This window comes from Candoia aspera, chromosome 6 (assembly GCF_035149785.1).
Source record: "Candoia aspera isolate rCanAsp1 chromosome 6, rCanAsp1.hap2, whole genome shotgun sequence".
Taxonomy (NCBI): Eukaryota; Metazoa; Chordata; class Lepidosauria; order Squamata; family Boidae; genus Candoia; species Candoia aspera.
In genome coordinates, this window is record NC_086158.1 from 50,683,733 (window position 1) to 50,710,393 (window position 26,661).

The 26,661-nt window shown below is 40.6% G+C and overlaps 1 protein-coding gene across 1 annotated transcript; it reads right to left on the reverse strand.

Moving 5' to 3' along the window:
* Positions 1–26,661, reverse strand: ITPRIP (inositol 1,4,5-trisphosphate receptor interacting protein). The gene is made up of 3 exons (XM_063307125.1): positions 26,391–26,661; positions 25,939–26,031; positions 1–1,901 (listed from the first exon to the last, which is right to left on the reverse strand). The coding sequence occupies exon 3, from the start codon at positions 1,886–1,888 to the stop codon at positions 239–241; it is 1,650 nt and encodes a 549-aa protein (XP_063163195.1). The 5' UTR covers positions 1,889–1,901; positions 25,939–26,031; positions 26,391–26,661; the 3' UTR covers positions 1–238.

The window sequence follows — 26,661 nt, forward strand, 5'->3', positions numbered from 1 at the left end:
ATATTCTAAGAACTGTAATATAATAAATAAATTAAAATAATTCTTCCTTGCTTAAACTCATTACAACAAAGAGATATTCAGTGGTAAAAACATTGAAGATTGCATAAATATCAGCCAGTATCATTGGAAAGAAAATGAGAATGGTGTTGCTATAGAGCCATCTGTAAATTCTACAGCAGGTATCAGTTTTCTCCCATGGGGAGATTTGCATATATGGTAGCTGTCAGAGAAGTAGCTGTCACAGAAGTTCCTTATTTAATGGAGTTGCCCGTCCATTTGGAACATGCATGGTATATTCATTAATTAAAGCTGATGTATTTTTAAGCATCTCATGGAACATGTCCATAGTTTTTCTGTAAGTACTTCGTTGCAGAACAAAGGGGCGGAAAAGGTTCAGTGGTTCTGCCTTTCGGAACTCCACTGGTACACCCAGTTCCTGTGGCAGATTCCTGTTTCCAATGAAAAAGTGGTAAAGCCTTTTTTCTTGCAAGCTTTTCTCCAAAAAATTAAGTACATCTTGCAGCCTGGCCTCCAGACAGTCAGAAGCCCAAGCTGAACTAGGATGGATTTGTAGCAAATGCAGCATTACTGTTTTCAAATGATAGTTTGTCAGACTACTCGGTTCTGTTAGACTGCATTGCTTTCCATGAAGGAAAGACAGAATCTGAAGACAACTGAGGTGGCAAGGATTAGCAGGCAAAGTTTTGGAAATAAACTGGATATATCTCTTCTCATACACAGTAAAGGTGAGAAACCAGTGAGTGCTGCTGGTGAAGCTCTCTGCCAAGCTGTTGAATGGAAAGTGAGAGATAAAATATACATCAGAATCTGCATATTGTACCACAGGCCTGAGGTTGAACGTGATGGTCTTTCCAGACCTGAACTTGATTTTCAGGGCACCAGGAGTATCCAGGTGATTAAAAGTAAGACTGAATTCATACTTGTGTGCAATTTTATTCCATCCCTTGGTAAGTGCAATCTGGAACCATGTCATAACCTGGTCAGAATCAAGATACTGAGTGTCTTTGAAGCAAAGGAGATCTTCCATATGGCTATTCTGCCTAGATTGGCTCACTTTGCTATGAAGCAAGCACAGTAAATCTTCCCCCAGCTTAGTTTTATCACAGATACAACCTGTTGAGTTCTCATCTGCCCGGATGATCTTTATCATACCATGACTTACTTTGTCTGGTGGAACAGACTCTCCTGAACACCAGCTCTCAAACTGGAAACAGTAAGGCTCTGGAGGAGTAAAGGGGACAATGAAATCACAAGTGAAAGGCTTGTGAGCTCTCCAGTTTTCATACATGCTCCCAACTCCTATAGATTCCTCCACTTCCATGTCAGTATCTCGGTTACACACACTTCTCAAAGCTTCTAATAAGTCATCTGCAAAGCCTTCCACGAGCTCTCGGTTCCTAGCAATATCACTTGTCACATTCTGGAGGCATTTTTCATAAAAATTGACCAACGTGACTTTGTCTGGTAGGATAAAACCCTTGAATGTTTTTCCGAGGACATTAATTTCATCATCTTCATTGCTATAATCTTGCCAGTTCCCTTCCTGATAATCCTGCCTCCAGAATTCAATCAGAAGGAAGACTATCATGGACAAAGCAGTCCAGAAATTCCAAGCAAGTGAATCATGGTCATACTGTTTTTCTGGCCCAGTCTTCTCCTCTGAAGAATCTAGTGAAAGTTCTTGGGCTTCTAACTCCTGCTCCAGTTTCACCTGCTCTAGCCTCAGGTTCTCCTCACGCTCTTTCATCTTTTCAATGAGTTCCTCCGTGTTTTCAAAAACAGTGACATTTTCCTTTGGGAAGAGGAGTGGATGGTTGACAATAGCTGTGATTACCACCAAACACACCCGGAAGAATCCTGCTGGCATAGTAAAATTTTACCTGTGTGTGAGAGAGAGAAACACAGTCAGCTTTGCTAATAATGGCACACAAACACAAAGAAGTACATTACTGGCATAGATGAATTACACATTTTCTCTCTAGTTCTAAAAATGTCCATGATTTCAGACATAGGAAGCAATTATCTATGTAACATCTATAAACATCAGTATATTTCAGGAATTTGCTTATAGATGAGTGGGCACTGCTGAGAGAAAGGAGGAGAGAGAAAAATATTTATCGATTTCTAACAAAAGGTGGGTGTTAATTATAAACCCCACAAGCAGAGTAAAGAAAGCAGATGGCAATTTTCATTTTGTCAACCCTTCATTTAATATTGCTACAATGATGAAGTGTATGGCGCTTGTTCCCTTTGGTGTCAGGAGACTAAATTCATTTCTAGCTAATGAGGTACAAAAATATGACTCTTACACAATTTCAGAAAGAACAAAAACCCAAAAAAACCAAACCAAAACCCTTAACTGATTTCATATGTGGATGTCCTAAGGCTGTATTAGTTCTTATGGTTTTGCATGTTGATCTCTCATCTAGGCATCATTAAAAGGCTAACAACCTGTGTGCATTCTAAAATTAGTGAAAAAAGAGAGCTTTCTGAAGATAGAAAATTGTATTACCTCTTCTAGTACACTGTATTTGCAAAAATAATAGCCTTAAACCCACTATTTATCTCCTCCTCGTATTTATAATTGTTTTGTTCTTGAAGAATTTTATCCATTGAGATAATGATACAATGATAATGATACCTTTCCACAATGAAAAGTATCTTTAAAGTGCTAGCTTACATAAGCATTCAATTACTCACACGTGTGAATTGATTCATACTGATTTTTCAAACAGTACTGTCTACAGAAACTGATCTGAAAAAGATCATTCACATGAGCAAGTTGAAATCGATGTTGTAGTATCATGCAACCAACACTCCATACATGAAACAATTCTTGCTGATAAATCGTACTAATTTTAATAGATCTGTCCTCCAAAGAAGTATGGACTAAAGTTTAAAACAGACAGCGAGTATAAAAACTCTGGTTCTAAGGGAGCAACTATGCAAACCATGATGCAACTCATGGTAGCCAGACATCTGAAATGTCAACTCTGTCAGGCAAGCACATCTCTTGAAATTGCTGCACTAGTCGTTAATAAGCTGCTGGGCCTAATTAAAAATGCTGGTTATCAGCCTTAAAGCTCTTTATGATGCAGCATTGGAATACTTCAGACAAAGCCTTGTCAAAATTAAATCTGCTCATCTTGTTCCATTCAACTAGAGAAGGCCTGTTTTAGGACCCCCTACACATGAGGTTCATGGAATGTGGGCCAGGTGATAGGTCTTCTCAATGGTGGCTTCCATTTTATTGAAGACTCTCCTGCTAAAGGTATGGACAGCTCCACCTCTATACAGGTAGTCCTTGGGTTACAAACATTTGTTCAGCAACTGTTCCAAGTTACGATGGCACTGAATAAGGGGGACTTACAACTGGTCTGCGAAGATGTGGCCGTCACAGCGTCCCCATGCTCGTGTGACTGCAATTCGGGCACTTGGCAACCAGCTAGCAATTACAATGGCTGCAGCATCCTGTGGTCACGTAATTGCCATTTGCGACCTTCCTGCTGGCTTCCCACAAGCAAAGTCACTGGGAAGCTGGCAGGTCGCAAGTAACTCCCACTTTTCTGCCCATGCTCTGTAGTACCTGCCCACAGCATCCACCTGCGCTTCACAGCGCCTGCCTGATACTGCCAACCATGGACTAGCTTGGAAGTGGGAGGCATGGTTTTATGGTGGTTCCCCTCCTTTCTGAGGCCAGTTTCAATCAGTGTTGACAAGTGGAGGGAGATCACAGCCAGAGCCCCTTGCTTGTGGGGTGCCACAGAACTTGAACTCTCTCCTGTTCTATTTAACATCTACATGAATTCAAGACTCTGCAGTGCATGCCAGACAAGACCCTGTATCTTGCCATAGCTGATGTTTCTGATTTTTTTTTTCCAAGGGTGGCTCCACAAACACATGGTTTAGTAGTCTAAATGATCTAAATGAGTAGCTAAATGCATCATTGTGGCCAAATCTACCTTCCCCAAAGCTGAGAGAGACAGAAGAGGTCCTAATTTCATCCTCAAGAGAAATTATCATTATTTTGGAGTTGCCTCAACTGTGCAAATAAGAACAATGAATAATCTTCTTTGCCACCTTCTCTTATTTCAGTATTACTATTAAAATACCCTCAAATTTACTATCAGAGTACATGACAGAATATAGAGCCAGTGTAATATAGTAATTAAGGTGCTAGTTTAGGCCTGGGGAGACCAAGTTCAAGTCCACCATGACTATGATAACATACTGGATCACTGATTTTCAGCTCAACCTACTGTACTTCACAGGGTTGTGTTCGGGAGATAAAATGAAGACCCCAAGTATCCTCCACATCTTGGAAACAGACAGAATGTAATTGTAACAAACAATTTCAACATCAAACCTATACATAGATTTAGACATTTTCCACCAAGTCAGTATCAAGCCATGAATTTATTAAAGTGCAGCGCAGCTCTTTACTGAATAAAATTACAGACTACCACTACCAAATAGGTCTCAGCATTATATTCCAACAGTATCATGTTTACTATAGAAAGAATATGTGGGAGTTGGTGCAGTTATCCATTATTGGCAGGCTCTACCCCAGTCTGTGCCAACTTGCCACACATGGATTTTCTGGAACAATAATTCTCAGAATCCCCAACCAGAATGGCCAGTTCTGAGAGTTGCCATCCCAGATGCCAGTTTGGGGAAGACTGCTCTATACCATGTAACTTGCCCCAGAACAGCACAGGAAAGTAGTCTATCAAATTGGGTAAATTATGGAAGAAATTCTCAGTATCTACAGCTGGGAAGCAGAATTCAGACCACTATATATAAGAAGGGCTAGATAAACCTGCTCTTGCAGTTCCTGAGAAGCAAGGAAACCAGATTTTCTTGTTATATGATTGGCAGGCTGAATTTTCCTAGAGGAATTGCAGAAGACTCACAGACTATTGCAAACTAAGCTGTCAGAATTCTGCAGGCAGGAGTTTGCAAACTACATTTTAACAATGAACAGAGGCCTTTGGAACAAAAATGAGTGTGACCTGTTGTGATGATATGTATCAGATCTTCAAATAATAGGTGGGAAAAAGTAAGGATTTGATCAAGGATTTGAAGGGAGAGCACAATGGCATAAATTCGATGATCCAAGAAAGGGCCTGGAGCATAAAGAGAAGCCAGAGAGAAGGGGTATTAATTTGAAACAGTTTTAACAACAGTTGGAAGTAGTTGTCCAACTTCTTGTTAGCAATCACATAATCACCTCTAACTGACCACTAGCAAAAGCATATTGACCCAGGATGGGGCATGCTAGTTGGTGGCTTAGAAAACAAGGACAAGAAATGTGTATAAAATGTCCGAGGATGAAGGAAATTAGTCTGTAAATTTGAGTAGGGAGTATCACAAAGTAAAGAATTGTGTGTTCAAATTCAACTGCTGGCAATGGAGCCTATCATCTGTCTAGCTAATGCCGCATTATAAGGTTTTCTTGCATTATACAGATATCACTACGTTTATATATTCCATGGGTCTTCTGAAACAATGCTTCACCCTGCAATGTAGCAAGCTAAACTTGGCACAGTACTTTTTAATAAAAGCAGCAGCCAAGTCAGTGAAGCAGTTATGCTTCTGGATTTAATCTGGGGAGATCTAGGTTCAGATCTACTCTCAGCCACTTAATTTCACTAAGGGAGCTGGGCTAATTTATTCTCAGCCCAGCCTACCTCACAGAATGGAAAAAAATCTATGTTGTTGTTTTTGAGAAAAATTAGATGAAGTACTGGTAAGTACAGGGAAATCCTGGGAAAATTATGGAATGTAATTCATAAATGCATGCAAGAATTAGGCCTCCTATTCTTTGAACATATAATGGTCCAAGAAGAACAAACAAAAAAAACCTGTTCCTGGTTTGGGATAATTCTTCATAAGACATCCTGGAAAAATGAGATACGTAATTTAAAGGACAAATATCTCTTTCAATCCAATGCCACTGAGGATTTAAAAAAACTAAGCCAGATATTAAATAGCCAGAATGGACCTTTATCTGTTTACGAGAAATCTCCAGGATTTCCTTTTCTGGGCTGTTTTAAAAATGGAACAGAATGTGTGTTTTTGAGAACCAAACACAACAAGACACACTGCCAGCAACCAGGCTTTGGTCTTGTAATGCTAACTGGAGCCATACAGAAGAAATAAGAAAATTTGCTATCCTTATTGAGGCACCCAGGTCTCTGACCTGACCAAATGCATGTGGATTGTGATCAGGAGGAGGCACTGTGTCTAATTAATAAAAGGTTATAAAATAATTTAAATAAAGATCAGAGAAGTTTTCATGGCCATTTATCGGTGAAATGACTTCAAGGTAAAGCTGCGTGAGACAATGAATATAAGCTAACATTTTGCAAGTGACTATCAACCTATATTCATTGTCTCACAAAGCATTACCCTGAAGTCATTTCACCAAAACATATAGATAATTGTATATAATTAACATAGTGATGTGAAAAACAATATGCTTTTAAAAAGGCCCAGCAGTGGCCCTTCACAGGCTCCTGGGTACCCTCTCAGGGCCAGTGTTGGAGCTCCCGAGACTGATTGTCTTGGGGGACTTCAATGTCCATGCCCTGGGAGAGGGGTAGGGTGAAGCTTGTGATTTCATGGCTTCCAGGGTGATCGTGGGCTTGTTCCAGACCTTGGCTTTAACCTGCACTGGAAGGCATGCACTTGATTTGGTTGATTTATTTGGAGCTGAGACATGTTATGAAAGGTCATCTTGCTTAACAGCTGCCTTTGACCTTGCCTCTGCAAGGGTAATGGACCCTTTTGGTTTGCCCTAGATGCATGATGGATTATCATGGGTACATGAAGGTGCTTGGGGTTCTCCTGACAACTTGGTGGGCAGTTGTTTTTTGCTGTAGTTTTGGAAAATGGAGACTACCAGAGTGCCTGATAAGAGTGCTCCTGCAAAGAGCTCTGCCCATAGTGACTCCAAGCAGCTTTTTAGTTTACTAAAGATCTCAGGGAAATGACTTGATAGAAAAGATGCCTAAAGTGACAGTGGCAGGAAACCAAAAAGAATATGACTGAGCACTGGTAACACTTCATCTTAGCGTCTACACAATTCTGATAAGGGCAGTGAAGCATCATTTTTTCTCTACACTTCTTCTCCACGTTCCTGCATGGCAGCTCTTTCAATTACCTAGGCTCTTTGCAGGCAGAATGAGCAGGATAAGACCTTGAGGCTCACTGGATGGTTTTGTGGGTTTCTTGATGGATATTGTTATTCAAGTTTGCTTTGGGCTAGATGCAAGTTGGACAGAATTCAATGTGGTGGGTGAGGCTAGATCTTGGAATGTTATCTGGGATTCTTTTGAGATACTACACCTGAGGAAGTGGACGTGGTGTTCTGCAGCATGATTCTGCCATATGTGGCTTGGATACAAGGTGTTTTCGGCTCCTTTGGGCAGCCAGGTAGTGTAATGGGCAGAAGAAATAACCTTGAGGGACAGCAAGAAGAGCTGCAAACTAGGCAACAACAGATAAAATAAATCTGAGTCCAGCGTAAATATGCAGTTTGAGAAAGCATCTCAGACAAGACCCTCTCTAGTCCTCATGTAGATGGAGGGAGGGAGGGGGAAGTGCAATCAGACTTGCAAGATTCTGTTACTATAACCTCATAATACAAGTAGTATTAGCACGTGTAACTTTGGTTTCCTAGTCTGGATTACCTTGGAAGGCTGACAATTAATAAGTATCTATGAACGTCTGTTGCAGTAGTAATTCTAGATCGTGTCATGTCTATCCCTCCAAGTAGTTGTCTCTGGACTCAGGACTACCACTTAAACTGTAGGTGAAAGCCATAGCTGGGTGATGTTTGCTGGCGAACCAGTAATGACCCTATCTAAACCAGAATACCCTGACTTTATTAACTCATGCTTTGATTATTACCTGGCTGGATTACTGTAATGAATTCTATATGGGGTAGCTTTGGAGGTTACCCAGAAGCTACAAGTGGTCCAGAATATGAGAGCAAGATTACTGATGTGTCAGTCTGCACTGTTGCTGCACTGACTAATAGATTTCTCAACCCAATTTAAAGTGTAATGACTTAAGTGGTCCTATATGGTATAGCACAGGTTGACATGAGGCACCAGCTTGCTAGAATTAAATCTGTTTGACCAGAGAGAATGTCTTGGGGAGGTCTGTTAAGAGTCCCCACTCTATCTGAAGTTAGGGGAATATGGATGATAAGACAAGCCTTCCATGGCAGCCCCCACTTTAGAACTCCCTACCTCCAGAGCTCCACAAAGCCTTCTCCCTCTTGGCATTTATAAGATCAATGAAAGCAATTTTACTGAGTCTTCATCTCTTATTTATTATTGTTCATGTTTTTAATCCACCCATCCACCCATTTCCATTACTCATGAACTGCGTAAATTAAGTAGGAAGATGGTATTATCTGAAACTGAAAATACTGAAAGCTCCATGAATATGGAGTCTTTGATACGGGTACCTGGTTACTGTTCCCATCCAAGACTCAGTAAACTACTAGAACATTGATTTATATAATTAGTAATTTGGAAAGGATATATTTATCCTGAGAACTAGTTTAGGGTCTGATGAATTTCAAGAGAACTCAAGACTGCCAATTGTTCCATATCAGCCTCTCTTAATCTGATGCCTCCAGATGTGTTCGAAGGTTCCAGGTTCAGCCTTCCATGGGGTCTGAATCCATGCACTTTTTAGTCAGACATATCTAAGACCATCAGTTTGGAGGAGAAATTTCACCCAATCTATTTTAAGACCCAGAGCTCCAGAAATGACTCCCGGGATAGCCTGGTTCACTCTGATCCCTGGTTCAGCAATGGGATTCAAACAGATTTCTGCCTCCTATAGCCTATAATGGGAGAAAGACAAATGGCTATTATAGTGTTGTTTTTACCAAAATGGGAAGAAGTTTACTAGAAAATATCAGCCTAAGAAGGGTGCTAAATTTCATAGAAATGAGTGCAAGACTTTTCAAGCTATATTTAAATCATTTTTTGAAGCATACCCTATTACAAAGGAAGAATGAAATAAAATCTGTCATATTTCACCTGGTCTATGCTCAACAAATTTCATATATGGAGAGCAAAGGGTTGTGTAATAGGTAGGGATGGTCGAATTAGGAGGAGTTGATTGTTGGGAGGGTGACATGCTAAATAACAATTATGTGGAACAAATGGTAAAACTAGGGATATCTCTCTGCTCCCCAGATCAAGGCTGGGATTGGATGGGATAAATGGTCTGCTCACAAGGATCACTCTGATTAAAGACATGTAACAAATAACGTACAGACCTCTTTCTTCCCCCCATGGCATTTTACATGCATTTTACATGCCTTTTTTTCCTTTTTCAGTATGACTACAGCATTGTTGCCATTTGCAAGAATGGAGCTGGAGCTTTGCAAATGCTCACATCTGGAATGGAATGAATTTGGCCACAGCATTCCATCTTGAGTACTGTCTATGAAAATTGATTTCAAAATCTAACTCAGTCTGGAATTCAGGCTTTAGCCAGATCCAGTGCATAAACCTAGCAGAACAGCATTTGGGAGCAAGCAAAAGCTCAATTCTGCTGCAGACAGGGGAAGCCATATGCCAAGGAAACAGCAAAACAAGCCTGTAGATATCTCCTTAGGCAATGTATCATTTTAATGAGAAGCGATGCTTATGCCTTAATGCTCCATCAGCATTCATCTCTAAAATTAAAGGTGTGGTTGATTTCCTTGTGTATAAGAAGTACGATGCATAATCCCCTTAATCTCAGTGCTGACAAACACAATAAGCTTGTTTAATATTTGTTACCCTGCCTGTGCATGCCAACTGGTGAGCAGCATTAGCTAGAATAAAACATAATCAAATTCTACTCCAATTGTGGGATGTGTTAGAAAGAGGGTGGTAGCAACACATACTCCATAGTTCTTTATTTGGTTTCTGCTCTACAGTGATTAAGCTCCTCAGTTTTCACTGTGCTGCCAATTATGAGATAAGAAAAGGCCTTGAAGATTTGTTTTGGGACCATAAAGGTCTGTTCCAATTTCCTTTCCTCCAAGCTTTTATTTACACCTACAACATCTGTTGCAATTTCAAAAGAGAGGTAACATTTGCAAGATCATAGACAGTGGGGCTGCAATTTGCCTATCAAAAAATGTATAAAGCAGCAGTCTTTGAAACAGTGGGGAGATCCTTGTAGGAATGTTGCTCCAGCTAGGACCGTAAACAGGTTGAAAAGTTTTACTATCCCTTTCAATGCTCTGGTGATATGTTTCAAAAAAAGAAAAAGAAATCCGTGATGAATGTTTGTGAAATTAAAGAAATTCTTACTCAAGGTACAAAATAGAATATTTGAACATTTCTGCATTGGCAGCTGATAGCACAGATTTTAAACTAAGCATGATTTTAAACACTGATCAAAATTATGGTGGACAGGAGACATTAAACCTAGGGTGGGAATTGCTATAATTAGTTGACTGCTGGTATGCAAATGAACAGAAAATGTTTGCATTAAAAATTGTAACGGTCAAGATTTAAAAAAATCTTCAGGACTACAAAAATTATTAACTTGTTAAGTCACAGACATACTGTACCAAAATAAAGGCTCTTGTTGGCATATAAACACTGTCATAGGAGAGGGGAAGGCAGAACTCACACAAGTTGGGTTATGGCAAAGACCTATATGTGCATTAGAGTGTAAAAAAATTACCATAGTTAAGCACAATTTAAGGTTTGATTGACATACAAAATAAATTAAGCTGAACTATCTTCTACACTTTTGTTTGGAATTATACCAATAAAAAGGAAAATAGGACAGTGTAAGCTAAAAGAGAGGCTAGGGTATTTTCATACAACTAAACCAAGATTCAGCATTACTCTACATCCAGAAAAAAAGAAGAGTTACTCTTAACGGTGGATGTTAATCACACATACTTATTTTACATTCTTATTTAATCCATAATAAAAAGTAAAAAATATTTTTCACATTTGTGTATAACTTTCCTGATATACTTTTTGTAAATGTGTAATATAAAACTTTCCTGAATAACACATTATGTACTTAGCTGTTTTAATTCATGCTATGTTAAAATTCCCTATATACTTATTATCTGATTTTCCCAGATGCTAAAAAAAAAAAAAAATTGGCATAGAGCGTAACGGAGATACCTTGAGGGAAATAGGCAAGAACCATTATATATTTTTTATATTTATATTTGGTAATCGTATTTATATTTTATATATTATTAATGGCTATTGTTTTTAACTTGTTAGTTTTATTGTAAACCAGCCAGTTCCTCTTTGTGGGGAGAGGGGCAGTGGCAAAATTTGAAAAATAAATAAATAAATTTATTTTAAATTATTTATTCAATTTGTCCCTGCCCATCTCCTCCCATCAGGGGACTCTGGGCAGTTTACAATAATTAGTTAAAACAACCACCATACAATAACTAAAATATACAAATATAAAATTACTCTAATATATATATATATATTTGAGTAAAAAAGTCCAAATGGCAGGAGAATCTGAAACCGTCCAAGCGTGGGAGGAGTGGTCTATAGCAGTCATGCCCATGTAGATCTATTCCCTTTTCCGCCCCAAGCAAATAAAGCAAAAAGGACTGAAACATATTCAGAAGAGACTCAGGGAGGCTCCTCCCTTATCCACTGGGATATAAGAGGGAGGGGAGATAAAAGTTTGCAAGACTGTGTTACTGTAGCCTGTCTCTTCTGAGGCATCTGTTTCCTGATCTTGTCTACATCAAAGGGCTGACATTTGGTAAGCAGGTTTCCCAGATACATATGAAATTGTTGAGTTGCTGGCCATGAGATAACAGGAATCCATTTTTTTTAACACTGAAAGGTTAGGGTTTTTTTTTCTTAACTAAGATGAATTAACAATCCTGGATGTTTTATGCCTTAATGAATTGCTAATCACTGTTCCAGTTTAGATAAACCAAGAAAAAAGTCTGTTAGTTGGAAAGGTAACAAAATCTTTCCAAGTCTTTTTCACAGCTATAAAGAAGAAAGGTGAAAGTACATGAGTGAAATGCTCTGTTTCACGTTTCTAAAGTACCACTTAGCATTATATGCAAATCAGCCAACTACAGCACATATGGATTTCAAAACCATAGTGAAAATGACAATGTACAACTCACACAGGAATCAGAAAGAACTAAGTGTTATATACAGGTAAGCTATTTTAGTGGCATCTGCTTCCCCTTCAGTGCTGAAGGGGAACATAAAAAGTGTTTACCTGGACATTCTTCAAGTGATCCATGAAAGTGTATGGTAAAAATTTTCAAATATTAGTAAATTCCAGCTTAGCAAAATCACTGGGATAAATTACTAAAGATTAGTAAATTCCAGAAAAATCACTAAGCAAGATTATTACATATAAAACATCACAAAAGATGCACAGCACTAGAGCTAACTGAAACACAAGTCCAGTGCAACATTTTTATACAAATAGTTTTGCATTTCCTATATGTGAATCAGAATAGAGCTATATGAAATTTGTTCATTTCAGAATTTCTTGCGCAAGTCAAGACATACACTTAAAGATGTGAATACAAAGGGAAGTATGCCCCTCAAAACATTAAAAATATGCTTCATACGTATTTTGTAGAGAATTATATCTAGAAATGTTTATTTGTAGAATGTAATGCATATTTTTATTACTTTATACTGTTTATCCAAATCGTAACTCCTATTTTAAGGGATTTCCCAGTATGGAAATGAGATCTGACATGAGTTCTAGCACATCAGCATAAAAGTATATTCAGCAGTGTGGCCAAATACTGTGCCACTCCCAGTATTATGTATGATCTGCTGTTACAGGGCTAAGAAATTCTAAGCACGTTTTGAATTGTCTTGATGTTATGTTTTGTCAAATGTTTGTTATACAGTATATGATGTAATTTTTATTGCTTGTCAAATGACCATAATGAATTTGAAAACTAAACTTTGTGACTTTGCAAAAACTATAGGAGAGCTTGTATAATAAACAGGGGAGAATCTCATCCCAAGAGGTTTAGTCACAAAACAGTTTAAGGGAGCCCTACATGTGATCAGGGCCACAACTAGGGTCTGTGTCACCTGGGACAAACATGGATTCCATGCCCACTTTGCCCCCCCCAGCACAGTGCCCAGGGCACATGCCCCGCTTGCCCCCCTGCAGTTGTGGTCCTGCATGTGATTTGTCAAAGAAACCTACTGTAACCTGTCAATGTAATAGTGGGCAGAGGAAATTGAAGTCCAGGAAAATCAAACTCTGAGCAACTAATTAGAAGCAGAATTTCCCTCTCATGTGACAAGAGGAGTGGGGACAGCCCCATTTTGCTTTTGTCTTTTACTTTCATGGGAAGTTTAGGAGAGTACCCTCCTGGGTTGGTTTTTCTTAGCAGATCAAGCAGCACCTCAATCAGGGCTGGGCTGAAAATCCAGAAGAAATATAGTAATCAAGGGACTAGCGGATAATTTTAATTCTAAACTCTTCTAAAAATATCTGAATGGTGGTACCTTGGCTCTGTTTTGTTTTGCCATCGTGTGCATGTTCTGGGCTGAAAGAGCAGAGGCTGAGCTAACCCCTTCCAAAGTCATCGTAGGCTCCCACCCTGTTACTATTCCATAAGGCCTTGAAGGTTGGTTGTTCTCCCAGACCTTGGGTTAAGATGGATGAAGCCTTTTGTTGGATGTATTTTTGTGCATGTTTCTGTACTGAGCAACTAGAACCCATCATGTTTTAATTTAAATTGCATTAGTTATTTTCCTTGCTCCATTTCTTTTGTTCTTTCAGCTCTTTAATCTTGAAGTACACAATAAAGACTTAAATTCTTATTGAAACAGTGACTTTCATTCTGAAAGAAATTTAACCTTAGCACACGCTTCTGCCCACATGATCAAGCTAAAAAAGGAAAGCAGGGAGTTTGCCACTTGCCTCCTCCTAAGTAATTCAGCAGCAGAGAATAGTTCTCTAAGGAACGGTGACTGGTGGCAGCATTACCAAATTGGTTTTCTGCAGGAGTTGTAGGATGTGGTAGGGATTCTGGAAAAAAGGGGTTTTCAGAGCCATACTCGTGCCCCTCAGAGGAGACAACCCATTTCATCTCAGATATGTGTGCAATTGCATGTGTCTCCTGTTATAGCGGGAGTAAAGTAATTTGTAGTTAGGAAACTAAAAAAGAACTCATTAAATATATATCCAGTTTTTCCTAGACATGTCCTCTTTGGGGACACACAAATTCCATCTAACAGATTTTTTTCAATATTTAAAAATACCTGGAATTTTGCTGACTTGCAGGTGGATGAAGTACCTTAACATTTCTAGAAACTGTTCATTTTTCCTACCTTTGAAATTCACCAGAGATCTGGTGCAAAAGGACACCTACACATTAGATGTGTTTCTGGATATGGCATATGTCTGTTGCAGCCACTCAAAGCCCTAACAACTCTTCTACAGCATCTGTTTTTCAGCAATGCTGGGTGGTTGGATGAGAGCTACTTGTTGCTGCAAGCAGGTGCAGCATTTTAAAAAAGCTTTCCAGATAAAAACCACGATGATCATCTTCAATCTCAAAAAATCCCACTGAAATTAGCCATTTAAGGGATTTTTTTCCTTTCAGTTTACAGTCATACAGTATTTTGTTTTTCCTTTCCTCCATCATCCTGAGCTTTCCTTCCATGAACAGTGTAATTAAGGTTTTTGGGGTCAAAGATGGGAGGTTAAGTAAACAGAAATGAGAGATATTTTCCCCATCCTCCTCCTCCTCAATAAACTTGACTCTTGAAGAGTAGGAAAGAGAGGGGCACTTTGAGTCAGATGTGTAACCAACAGTTCCATAAAGATTTTTTTCCTGTTAAGCAAAATTGGATCTGGATTGGCAGCCCTATCTCCTTCCACAAGAAAGAGATGTTTGTATACTGATAGAAGGCTAGTAAAGAAAAAGCTGCATCAGCTCATGTCCATCTCTGATTAGGCAGTAAAGACACCCTGAGGAATGTAAAATGAAGTACTCTATGAAGAAGCTTCTTTTCTAATCATTATAACGGCCACACTTTCACTCCCATCTTTTTCTTTGAGGGATGGATTTATAAGAATTGAAAGAAGGTATTCAGGCCACTGACCACTCCCCCTACTCACTGTAGATGAGAAGACAGAGGATAGCACTGTCCCAGGGTTGTAATTAAATTAATATTAATGTGTCTTGCACAGGTAGATACCTGGGCTTCCCTGAAAGGAGTTCTGACCTAACAGTGCATTCCACTGCACTGAAGTTGTTTGTACACAACAAAATACTTGCATATATACAGTCTTGTAAAAACTAATCCAAAGTAGATGGATCAACTTTCTTTTCTAACATCATACCCTTCTATTTTTTCATTCTTGTTTGCAAGAATACTACGCTGTGGAAGGAAAATATTTTTCCACACAGACATAAATAAAGGTGATATATATCTACTCTCCTTTACATTTATCAATGAAAGGGGAAGGGGTGATTTTCAGCATTTCCTTTTAATTCCTCCAGCATCTGTGGCTGCTTCAGGTCACTCCCACAAACTTGGGGTATTCTTTCAAGAAGACTTTTTAATGAATCTATTACATTTATAGAGCATTATTTCTTCAGCAAAATATCAGGATATTATGTAACCCCATGGTAAATAATCTTTTTTTAAAAACTTGGTAGCAAAGCATCTTGCCCTAAAGAACATTGTGCAAATTGCTTGAGAGAAAGTTTCAAACAGATATGAGAATAAAAGGATCTTTGCATTTCTCTTAAGTTTGCCAATTTCTCTGCCTTTTTTTGTATATTTCATTGCTAAACTAGGAACAGATTTGCCACTCCCTTTTTTTCAATGTGGGACTGGAGTTCAGCCATGGGATTAAGAAAAAGAAAAGAGGGAAACTTTATTCCTGCTTTACAAAACCTTTTATTTTCAAGTTCCAGTAATAGTTACAAATTTAATGAGATAGGCTGAAGTATTTTCCCCCTTTTCCCCAATGTTTTTGGAATATATAGGTGTGTCAGATGATTTTATAACAATTTCAAAAGATAAACTATTTTTTTTCCATGCATCAAAATGATCTTACTAATTGTAAATACAAGAAAGGAACTTCCTGCTTTCAATAGTTCAGTGTCAGAAAGGTTAGTCACATGGCCAACACTGACCATTCCTTCTAGCATAAATGATTAAAGTTTTGGAAAGGCTCTTCCTTTGGTATTTGAAAAATAATTGTCACAGAAATCTGGAGGTTTTTCCTTTTTCTTTTCTGGAAAAATTCAAAATGGCTCCTCCTTCACTAAAGCAGAAATATCTGGCAATTCAAACTGAGACAAGAACCAAATCCAGACTAGGTTTGTTTTGTTTGGAGCAACTTTTGTAGTACATGACACATGACTCATCTTATTGCCCTTATGCTTTTCAAGTGATGTGGACATCTATGAAAATTTGAGGGGTGGAGAGAAACAATAGGCTCCCCAGTTCTTCCTATTTTTTTCCTGGGCCTTCACATCTCTAGACATATTTAAAGAGGAACTGGTATAGGTGTGTATCAATTACATGGTTCATTTATGACTAAACAAACACATGCACAGCTTACATATACAACAACTTGTCAATTATTATAGGATTACTGTAAGTTTTTCCATTGATTTGGTTGATGATGTATAATACTTTTGAACTGTTTTTAATTAGTAAGCCACCAGAATTGACAAACCAAATGTAATGTTTTGACAAAAGCAAAGTGCCCAGCAAGTTTATCATCATGGGAACGCTGCAAAACATCAGCTCTTAAAGTTTCGGGTACATAAAGGCGGTGTTCCACCCATGCCAGACCATTTTCAAAAGAAACAGTGTCTTCATTAGCTAGCAACCAAGTGTCAGATTTCAGCGCCTGGAGAAAGTCCTTCTGTAACTGACAAGGAACTTGCACTTTCCACTTCCCAGACTGGGCTGGGGGCGGGGTCGCTTGCGCACGAGTCTGGCTCCGAGTGACAGCAACTAAGCCCAGTTGTGGTTCAGTGAGAACAGTCCCAACTACATCTGCCCCCCTGGTCAAAATCCTGAGGTAAACACGACAAAGCATTGGCCAGAAAGTTTTTCTTTCCTGGGATAAATTTTAACTGGAAGTTGAAACAACTGAAAAACTGAGCCCAGCGAATTTGTTTAGGACTGAGATGCCGGGGGGTGCGGAGGGCTTCCAAATTCCTGTGATCGGTCCAAACCTCGAAAGGGCATTTAGCGCCTTCAAGGAGGTGACGCCAGGCTTCCAAAGCAGCTTTTACAGCAAACGCCTCCTTTTCCCAAACATGCCACCGGCGTTCGGTTTCAGAAGATTTTCTGGACAGATAAGCGCAGGGTTTTAAGTGATTTTCAGAATCTCTCTGTAACAATATAGACACAACTGAGGAGTCAGAAGCATCAACTTGGACCACAAAGGGGCGTTCAGGATCGGGGTGCTGTAGAATAGGCTCAGCAGTGAAAAGGGTTTTTAATTTCTCAAATGCTGCCTGGCATTCAGGTGTCCAATTCGGCACTGCCCCAGGGTATTTTACTTTGCGTGTCTCCCCCAAGCCCTTGGTACAGAGTAAATCAGTGAGGGGCAAGGCAATCTCAGCGAACCCCTGGATAAATTGGCGATAGTAATTACTGAACCCGAGGAAACTTTGCAATTGCCTCCGGGTGCAGGGATGTTCCCAACTTAAAATCGCCTGAATTTTTTCAGGGTCCATTTCAATGCCCTTGTCAGACACCCTATAGCCCAGATAGTCAAATTGGGTCTTGTGGAATTCACATTTGGAAAGTTTGGCATAGAGTTTGGCATTTCTAAGCTTGCATAACACCTGTTTGAGGAGGTGTTTGTGTTCCTCCTCGGTTTCAGTGTAAATGAGATTATCTAAATAAACCAGGACCCCTTTAAACAAATGATCATGTAATACTTCATTAATCAATTGCATGAAGACACCCCTGCCAACCCAAAAGGGAGGACTTTGTACTGAAATGAACCCAGTGGGCAATTAAAAGCAGTTTTCCACTCATCTCCAGCTCGTATGCGGAAATAGGCTTCATGAAGATCGAGCTTGGAGAAAATCTTGCCCTTAGACAAATGAGCTAACATGTCCTTCATCAGCAGAAGAGGGTACTGTTGAAAAGTGAGATGGAATTTAACCCTCGATAGTCCGTACAGAGTCAAAGTGTGCCATCTTTCTTTTCCCAGAATAGCACAGGGGCCCCAACTGGGGAATTTGCAGGTTCAATAAACCCTCTTGACAGATTTTTGTCAAAAAATCCCATAATGCCTCAAGCGCCTTCTGAGTCATTGGATAAATTTTTGGCTTGGGCAACTGAGCACTGGGAACCAACTCTATTGCACAGTCAGTTTTCTGATGGGGGGGGCTAGCTGATCTGCTTCCAATTCCCCAAAAGTGTCTGCAAAGTCTTGGTAGCGATCGGGCAAGCCTTCTAAATGTGCCAAGTTAGGGTGCGGTGTGGCGGTCGCAGCCCTTCCAACCCCCGCACGTGAAGCTCTCTCTGCTGTAGGAGCTTGGTAAAACCCATCTTTAAAAGTCACAGTTCTGTGTTCCCAGTTTATATATGGGCTTCGATAGGTCAACCAGGGGATCCCCAGAATTACCAAGGGATTGCCAACAGGTGCTACTACGAATTTTAAAGTCCCACGGTGGCTGCCCATTTGCATTGCAACAGTTCCAGTGAAATGGGTTGATGCCCCCCCTCCCCGCTGTTGAACCATCCAACTGTGTGAAGATCAAAGGCTGCTGGAGGGGGAAGCTAGGCAGGTCCAAAGCAGCAACCAGATCAGGGTGAATTAAACACCTGGAACACCCAGAGTCAACCAAAGCCCAGACCTCTGTAGTTTTTGTGCGGGAGCCCAATTTCACTTTTACTGCTAAAGTGGGACAGTCAGCACTCACCATAGCATCCTCGCGCCCATCCTCCTCCACCTGCCCGCAGGTGCTCTTCATGGCAGGTGGCTGGCGTTTCCCGCTGGCTCCTTAGAGTCGTCTTCAGCCTCTCCCGAGAAGTAGAATACTTCCTCAGCGTCGGCTGCACCCTTGGCTGCTGTCATCCGCCGCGGGGGGGGGGGTTATGGCTGGCGGCTTGCCCGCTTGATCTCCAGCCTTGGCTTTTGGGCAACCAGCTGCTCGATGCCCTTCCTTTCCGCATCGGAGACACTGACCCCTTGCGTAGCGCCGATCTCTCTCCTCATCCCAGGCTCTATAGCCTGGCTGGGCAGCAGTTGCAGCACTTTGGGGTCCCCTCATGGTGGCTGGTGGTTTTTCAGGTCATCTGGTTTGCATGAAGGTATGCTGAGTGTGCTCAGCCTTGCCGGCCAGACAGATCCATTCGTACAATGACTCTGGGTCGTTCCTACACAATGCCCACCGTAGGATGTCCCGGTTGAGTCCCTCTTTAAACCGTTCTATTAAGGTTGACTGAGACCAGTCAGGGATTTTCCCGGCTAAAGCCTTAAACTCCAGGGAGTAATCAGCTACAGACAGTTGGCCCTGGGTAAGATCCTTCAGCGCCTTCTTAGCTCTTGCCTTGGCCAGAGGATCCTCAAAATGCAGCTTTAACACCCACATGAAGTCCTCGAAATAATCAAGTGCAGGGGAGTCAGCCTCACTTAATTGAACATACCAGTCAGCCGCTCGACCCTTCAACTAATGGCTGTTATCTTAGCCTCTTCAGAAGGGAATTATGCTCCAAACTGCCTCATGTAACTTTTAGCATTGGTTAGAAAGAAAGATAACTTGGTTGGATCCCCATGAAACTTGACAGAAAAGTCTCTCACCCCCACTTCTGTTGGAGCGGAATCGGTGGCTGCTTGAGTGGTTGGGCCCCAGGTTACAGTAGCTCTCCTTCAGGGTGGGGACACTGGTGGTCGAGCCCTGCGGGGTGGAGATTCATCCCGGAGCCGTCTCCGGCCCCGCTGGCGGTCTGGATGGGGGATGGTTGCGTGAAGCTGGGATCTCCTCCGCACCTCCCCTGCCCCCCCAGTGACAGAGACAGGTTTCTTAGCATGTACTCCATCGATTCTATTTTGGCCTCCATCACTCTTAGCCTTTCAGGGATTTGAGATTCCTCCCTCCCTTGCGTGTTGGGCTGTCTCTCTGTTGATACCGTGGTAGATTCTACGTCTGGGGTCAGCAGGAACCGATACTTCCAGGACGCCTGGGACGTCCCTGGCTGGGGTTCTCCCACTTCATCCCAGGTGATCAACTCTGCGGGCGATTCGCTGGGTGCCGGTTGCTCTGGTTCTCCCCCATAGTCAGATTCCTCCACCTCAGGACTAGAACTCGATTCCTCCCAGAAATCTGAAGGTTCTGGGGTGAGGCTCAGTTCTCCGCTCTTGACCGTCAACTCGGGCATCAAGGTAGCCATCTCCTCAAGTCCCCCGGTCGTGAGCTTGGACTCAGCCATCGTTAACTATTTTCCCTCACAAGAAACTAATCTTGGTAGGAGCTAACGGTACAACTTTGGTGATTCTCAGCTTTATGTAATGATTGCCTATTCTAAAACACTATCAGACTCATGAGCAGGAATTCAAAGATATCTGATTTATTAAAGAATAGTATGCAGGATCACAGAGAAAGCTGAGAATGATAAAAGCGCACCAAATGCAAACTAAAAACCCTCGGTGCAAATGAGATCCCTCCCCCCGTAGAAACTTCCCAAGTTCACAATCCCAGGTGCTCCTAACGGTTTCTGATGGTCTGCAGGAAAAGTCCTCGAACACAGAACATAACCCAAACACATTCCACTGTAATGAACACAGATACAGAGCTTGGTACAAGGTTTCACAGCAGCTCCCTCCCAAACAGAAACACGCGTCAGCGGCATGGCATGTGAAACGTTATGATGTATACTGTACATTGAAACAGTGAACATGACAGGGACTAGAACCCTGTCATGTCCCCCGTTGCGATGTATACATACATCACAACGGGGAACATGCCTTCCCGGGGAAGGGGAGGAAGGAATCAGTGATAATCTTATAAAGTCAAATGCAAATAAAGGACAAAGGAGACATACCTTTGCCCTGACCTGAAAAGCCACCATCCTATCTCCCTGACATCTCTGCATTACCACGGGGGACACACCTGCTCCGGACACAGGAAGAGGACAGAGACAATCAGCGCTAATCCCCCTGATCGCCCATCGAGACTCCGGAATTGCCCCCTGATCGCCCATCAAGACTCCGGATCAGGACTCTGGGACAATAGGGGGTGGGGAAGGATCAGGTCCGCACCGCAGGTATTTACCGGCTACCTCGCACGCCATGTGCTCATTCCCGTCTTTTTCCATGTATGCATTCTATTCCTAATAAACCAGAAATCCTTAGCCCTGACTAAGTGAGTCTGTGTCTCTTTGGGAATAACCATCACAAACCCACAGCCTCCTGGTTTCTAGCCCATTGCTTTAACCACTAGACCAGATTGGCAAATATTTCTGTCGTGCCATATCACAGTAAAAAATAAGAAATCACAATATGGATTAAAAGATTTGGAAAATAAATATAAGGACTACAGCCACTCTTTGTTTAGCAGCTATCTTGTTTAGTGATCATTAACAGATACAATGGTAATAATAAAAAATTTCCAATCACTGTGAGCACTTAAAACCAAATTTCGTGCGCCTGACAACGCATGCTGGAGTGAGAACACCACTGTGTAGCTGTATGAGAACTTTATCTATATGAGGTGGCAACAACCAGAGATCTTTGCAATCTTTCTCTCATGTTTTCACTTAGTGACTATTTCAGTTCTGATTTAAGGAACAGATTGCAGCTCCTAAATTAGGAGAGGGTATACCACTTGATATAATATATCCAAGTTTAGTTGCCCAGTTTTAAAATGTTTTCCTGAGGTTCTTTTTAAAATACCTCCACTTGAGCTGGTGTCTAGTAGATCTAATAGCTCTTAAATGTTCTCCCTGCAAAGTTTCTTGTTACCTAGTTTAATACCATTCTGGTACCAGAAAAAGGCCTTTCAGTTTTGCCAGGTCTACTTAATCCAAGGGTTGACAGTATTTTGGGGCATCAGATGGCAAAAAAATTAAAAAAGAGGCAGGGAGTTACAATGGCTGGAATCTTAGGGTCACACATTTTATGATAATTTTCCAATCTCTGCCTCTATGCCATCATATATTCTTGCTTGAAATCTCACAAGATCTTGTAACACTGACATCTTTTGATATTTGGCGATTTTGTAATTTTTTGCTATTTTTTAATATATTAAGTTTTGTGATACAGTACCTCAGACTCCATCTAGAGATGCTGAAACCTTCTTGGCATCCAGGGCACCCTGTTGCTAATTCCTCATTTAATCTGCTCCTGCTCTGCATTTATTTTATCTCTGACTTAAATATGTTTATTAAATTATAGGAAATACATAATTTTTAAAAAACGCATAAATAAAAGCATGAGGCACCCTTTCATAGTTTTCTAATGGGCCAAGATTGGACACATAGCTGAGGTAGGACATTTTCCAGTGTACTGAAAGTTGGCTTCTAGTATCCTTTACATCCAAGCCATTTCCCCTGCTTAAATGTGAAAAGTCTCAGAATATGATCTCCAACGCAGCCCTTGCTGCTATACAAGTGCTTAGATCTACTCTATAGACTATTGTCATTTTAACTGACATTTTAACTTTTTATCTCAAAAAGATGGAAAAACTGGCTTTACAATTTAAAATGTGTATCAGATGGGCAGATTTAATGTTGTTCCTAGATCTCACAGAGTATTCTTTTTCCATCTTACCTGTTTATTTTCTGTACACTGCTCCATTTTTGCCTATTTCCCTCACATCCTGCTTCTCTGTGAAAAACCAAAAAAGCAGGGCAAAGGGTTTTGCTTTTTCAGCTGAGCTTCTAACAGCACATCAGCCAAGCACCAATTTAAACAGCAACATCCCTGTCCAGAACATATCCAGACTGTGCCAACTCCCTACTTAAGACTCTCAAACTGGAATATCTACCTTCTGACAGCTGTCAGCTATTAAAAACCTAAACTGGGAAATATGCAGCCCAACAGAAATTTTGTGAGGTTAGGATTTAAAGCAGCCTTCCTCCACATGGGTTGATTCTTAAAATTATTTAACTAATCAATCCAACATATACAGTATGGAAGACACTAAATTGGGAAAGGCTGCAAATACACATATACACAGAAGTCAAATGTACTGAAAGGTTTTATACCTTTTTTATCAGAGCAAGCAAGTTCCAAATAATGCACAAATAATCCCTTTTAGGTCATCAGAGCTATATATTCCCTCCAACTTGCTGGGCCTGAGGGTGTCTTGGACTTCAAGTCTGAACAGCCAAGCCTAGTCAATGGCAAGGTGGTCACTGCCATCCACAGCATCCATACGAGTTGCCTATTTGAGCTCTTAGTACTTCTCTTAAGAGTGCTTCAGGCAGCTGGATCTTCTAACAGTTGTAGCTCCACTAGAAGTTTAAGTTGTGTCAGACACTCACAAACCGATTAAGGGCTGTGCCAATCACTTTTCAACATTCTGTTTCAAAGTTTTGTTTATAGTGACTGTAAAACTTGCCCCAGACTTTATTCTTCAAGATCCACATATCTTATACAAGCTTAAACCTGTACAGTTTTCTTGATCCATAAAATCTATTGACTACAATCCCCATAACTCACAACTTCCATAACCAATTCTGGCTAGAGTGGTAGGAGTTTGTGGGATTGTAAATTTGGAGAGTGCCAAGGTGAGGAAGCTGTTTACTAACTATGTTTGGTTTAGTGGTTAAGGCAATGGGCTAGAAACCAGGAGGCTGTGATTTCTAGTCATGCCAGAAGCATGAAAACCGTCTGGGTGACCTTGGGCCAGTCACTCTCTCTCAGCCCAACTCACCTCATAGGGTTGTTGTTGTGGGGAAAATAGGAGGAGGAAGGAGTATTAGGTATGTTTGCCACCTTGAGTTATATATAAAAATAATAAAGGCGGGATAATTTTTTGACACCTGTAAGGCAGAAAAAGCCTCTATTAGATCAAAATCATTGATAAGCCAATGGCATTTCAAGGGAGTTGTAAATAATCACAAGATTCAAATAAAAACAAGAATTCTGATTTTTAGTTTTAAGAACTACACAAGAAGTTTCAGGAGATGGTGATGGGAGGTTTAGGGAAACTTAGTGTGAGACAGAGGATAGGTATATTTTCAAAAGGATCTCAACAAAGGTATTGAATAGCAATTTTGAATTCTGAATTATTGGCTTAGCAAGGATCAGGAAATCTTTTCCATTTGATGATGATTATTTTTTTTAAATGTAGTTGGGGCCTGGCTGCAGGGAAGCATGTCCAGATATTGACATCACTGGGAGGTTTTGGGAGGAACACTGGAGTTTATTAAAGGTTTAAATAGGTGACTTTTGCCCTGCAGAGCCTTTGGGCCCCTATTTCCACCCTTATTTTAATGAAGATCTTTCACTTAAAAAAATCACACTGCCAAAAATCTGCCATTTTGTTGCTGAATTTGGCTATTTAATCTCAGTCTTGAAGCTGTAAACAGCAGAGCCACAGGGCTCATTGGCTGCCCATTCTAGGCTTAGTTTAGGTGGGAACCAACTCTGCATGTCCTTCCGCTGCTGCACCTAAGCAAAGATCTATTCCACCACTTTTCCCACAATACCAGCCAAATGTCTTGAAAAAGAACGAAGCAGAGGAAAGAGGGTAACGTGAAACTTTCCTTGTATTTTGGATAACAGTTTTCATAGCCTGTGATCACTGGCCCTTCTGGTTGATGTTTACATTACGCCAAGTTGCCTAATTCCATGTGGCATTCAATATAGGTTCCATGTAGCTGCCATAATTAAAACGACTTGCAACTTCCATGAATTTGTCTAACCCCCTTTAAAAGTAATCTGAGCTACAGAGGAGGAACAATAGACAGAATTACATTTATCTGGTAATTCAACCTTAAAAATAGCATGTATTACTAAGTAAGCATGCACAGCACTGCAGCATGAATTTTCAAGGACCAGGACCTTACAATGCATAGCTACAGGCCAGGTACCTGAAACGTATTTTTCCAACAGGTATTTAGATTGCAACTCCTAGAATTATCAGCTGTCATGAGGAAAAAAGGATGCCAAGTTGGGAAATGGTGTTATAACAGTTATGGCAAGCCAGAAGAACAGAACAAAACAGAGTTTGTAATGGGGAGAATGCGTCATAGAAAATGTTGAAGTCCTGATTTTAAGTACACATTTATTTATCTGCTTATTGCTAAATTATCTATTTTAACAAATCTATCTAAGCAGACAGATGTGGATACAACAGAATTGTCACACAGTCATTCACAGAAGTCATTCTCTCCAGGGTGAGGTAGGCAGCCAACTTGGATTTTTGGTGTGGGGGGCTTCACTTCAGAGGCTCTCCTGGTGCCTACTTTACTATTTTTAAATCTCTGGGCAAAGGCTTTTTGCTTTACATTGTAAGCTTCTAAACTGTCTCATCTTTTACAGTACATTCCATACCGGTCTACTCAGATGCAATCCTTATTGCTTCTGAGGACTTACTCTCAGGTAGGTGCTCATAGAATTACAGCCTTGTGTTTTCATTAGGATTTATTTGGTTTTACCCATAATGCTTCTTGTTAATTTGCATGTTACTGTAAACTAGCCTGCAATCATTTGGCTCAGGAGGAGTATAAAATAAATTGTTGACAATTTAGCAGTTTAATAACAATAGCAAAAAAGCACCCAAAGCACTTGTGTGAATAGAAGGAGAAAACTGAAAAGTCTCGTGAGAGACGAACATCCTGGATAATCAGAATATGGACCATAAAAGAAGTTTTCGGTATCCGTCAGCAAGTTGAAAAAGTAAACTCCCTTGAAGGAGGAAGTGCAGTTTGGGAAATCAGTTTCTGTTTTTAATAGTACCTCATTTTTCATAAAGTTTGAAGAGCCTTTTTCCTCTTCCGTTCCCTGTTCCGCAACTCGTTCTACAATGTGTTTGCCGGTACTTTTTTCGGACTATGAAAAAACGGGACAAATATAAAACCTTTTTCCAAACTACAGAGTGACTCTCAAAGCCCTGTGAGAAGGTGGGCCCGCCTGTTGTTTCCCCCTCTTCGTTTGGCGACACTCGAGGGCTGTGAGCGGAAGGAAGAGAGGGCAGAAAAAAGCGCAAAAGTGACTCGTATCCTTAGCGTCGAAAAAGGCGGTGGGGGATGGCGGGGTCTCACACTTTTGAAAAAATAAATGCAACCAGTAGACTCAACTTTGCAGCTTGAATTTTCAGAGACAAAGCAAATGTCAAAAAGAAAAGAAAAAACAATATACCTAATGAATAACCTTTTTTTTTGCGGCAGAAGAGTAAATGCTGTACTTACTGTGTCCTGCAACAAAAGTTTTACTTGACTAAACAACCGAGAGTGACCCCTTTATCTGCTTTCTCACGCCAGGTTTCACGCTTTGACTTTTCGTGCTGAACGCGATCAAAAACTCAGTCTGAAGTCCTTTCCTTTTCTCTGAGCATCCTACACGCCTGTTGCTTTTAGCTACTACGGTAGCTTTACTACGATTTTTTTTTTCTAGCTTACTCATTTCCTGGAGATGAGCTTTTTTTTCTCTCTCCGAAAAACTCCACCCATCAGAGAAAAA

Excerpts from the sequence above, each read along its gene's own strand:
- ITPRIP (XM_063307125.1), bottom strand. The coding sequence starts at position 1,888 with ATGCCAGCAGGATTCTTCCGGGTGTGTTTGGTGGTAATCACAGCTATT.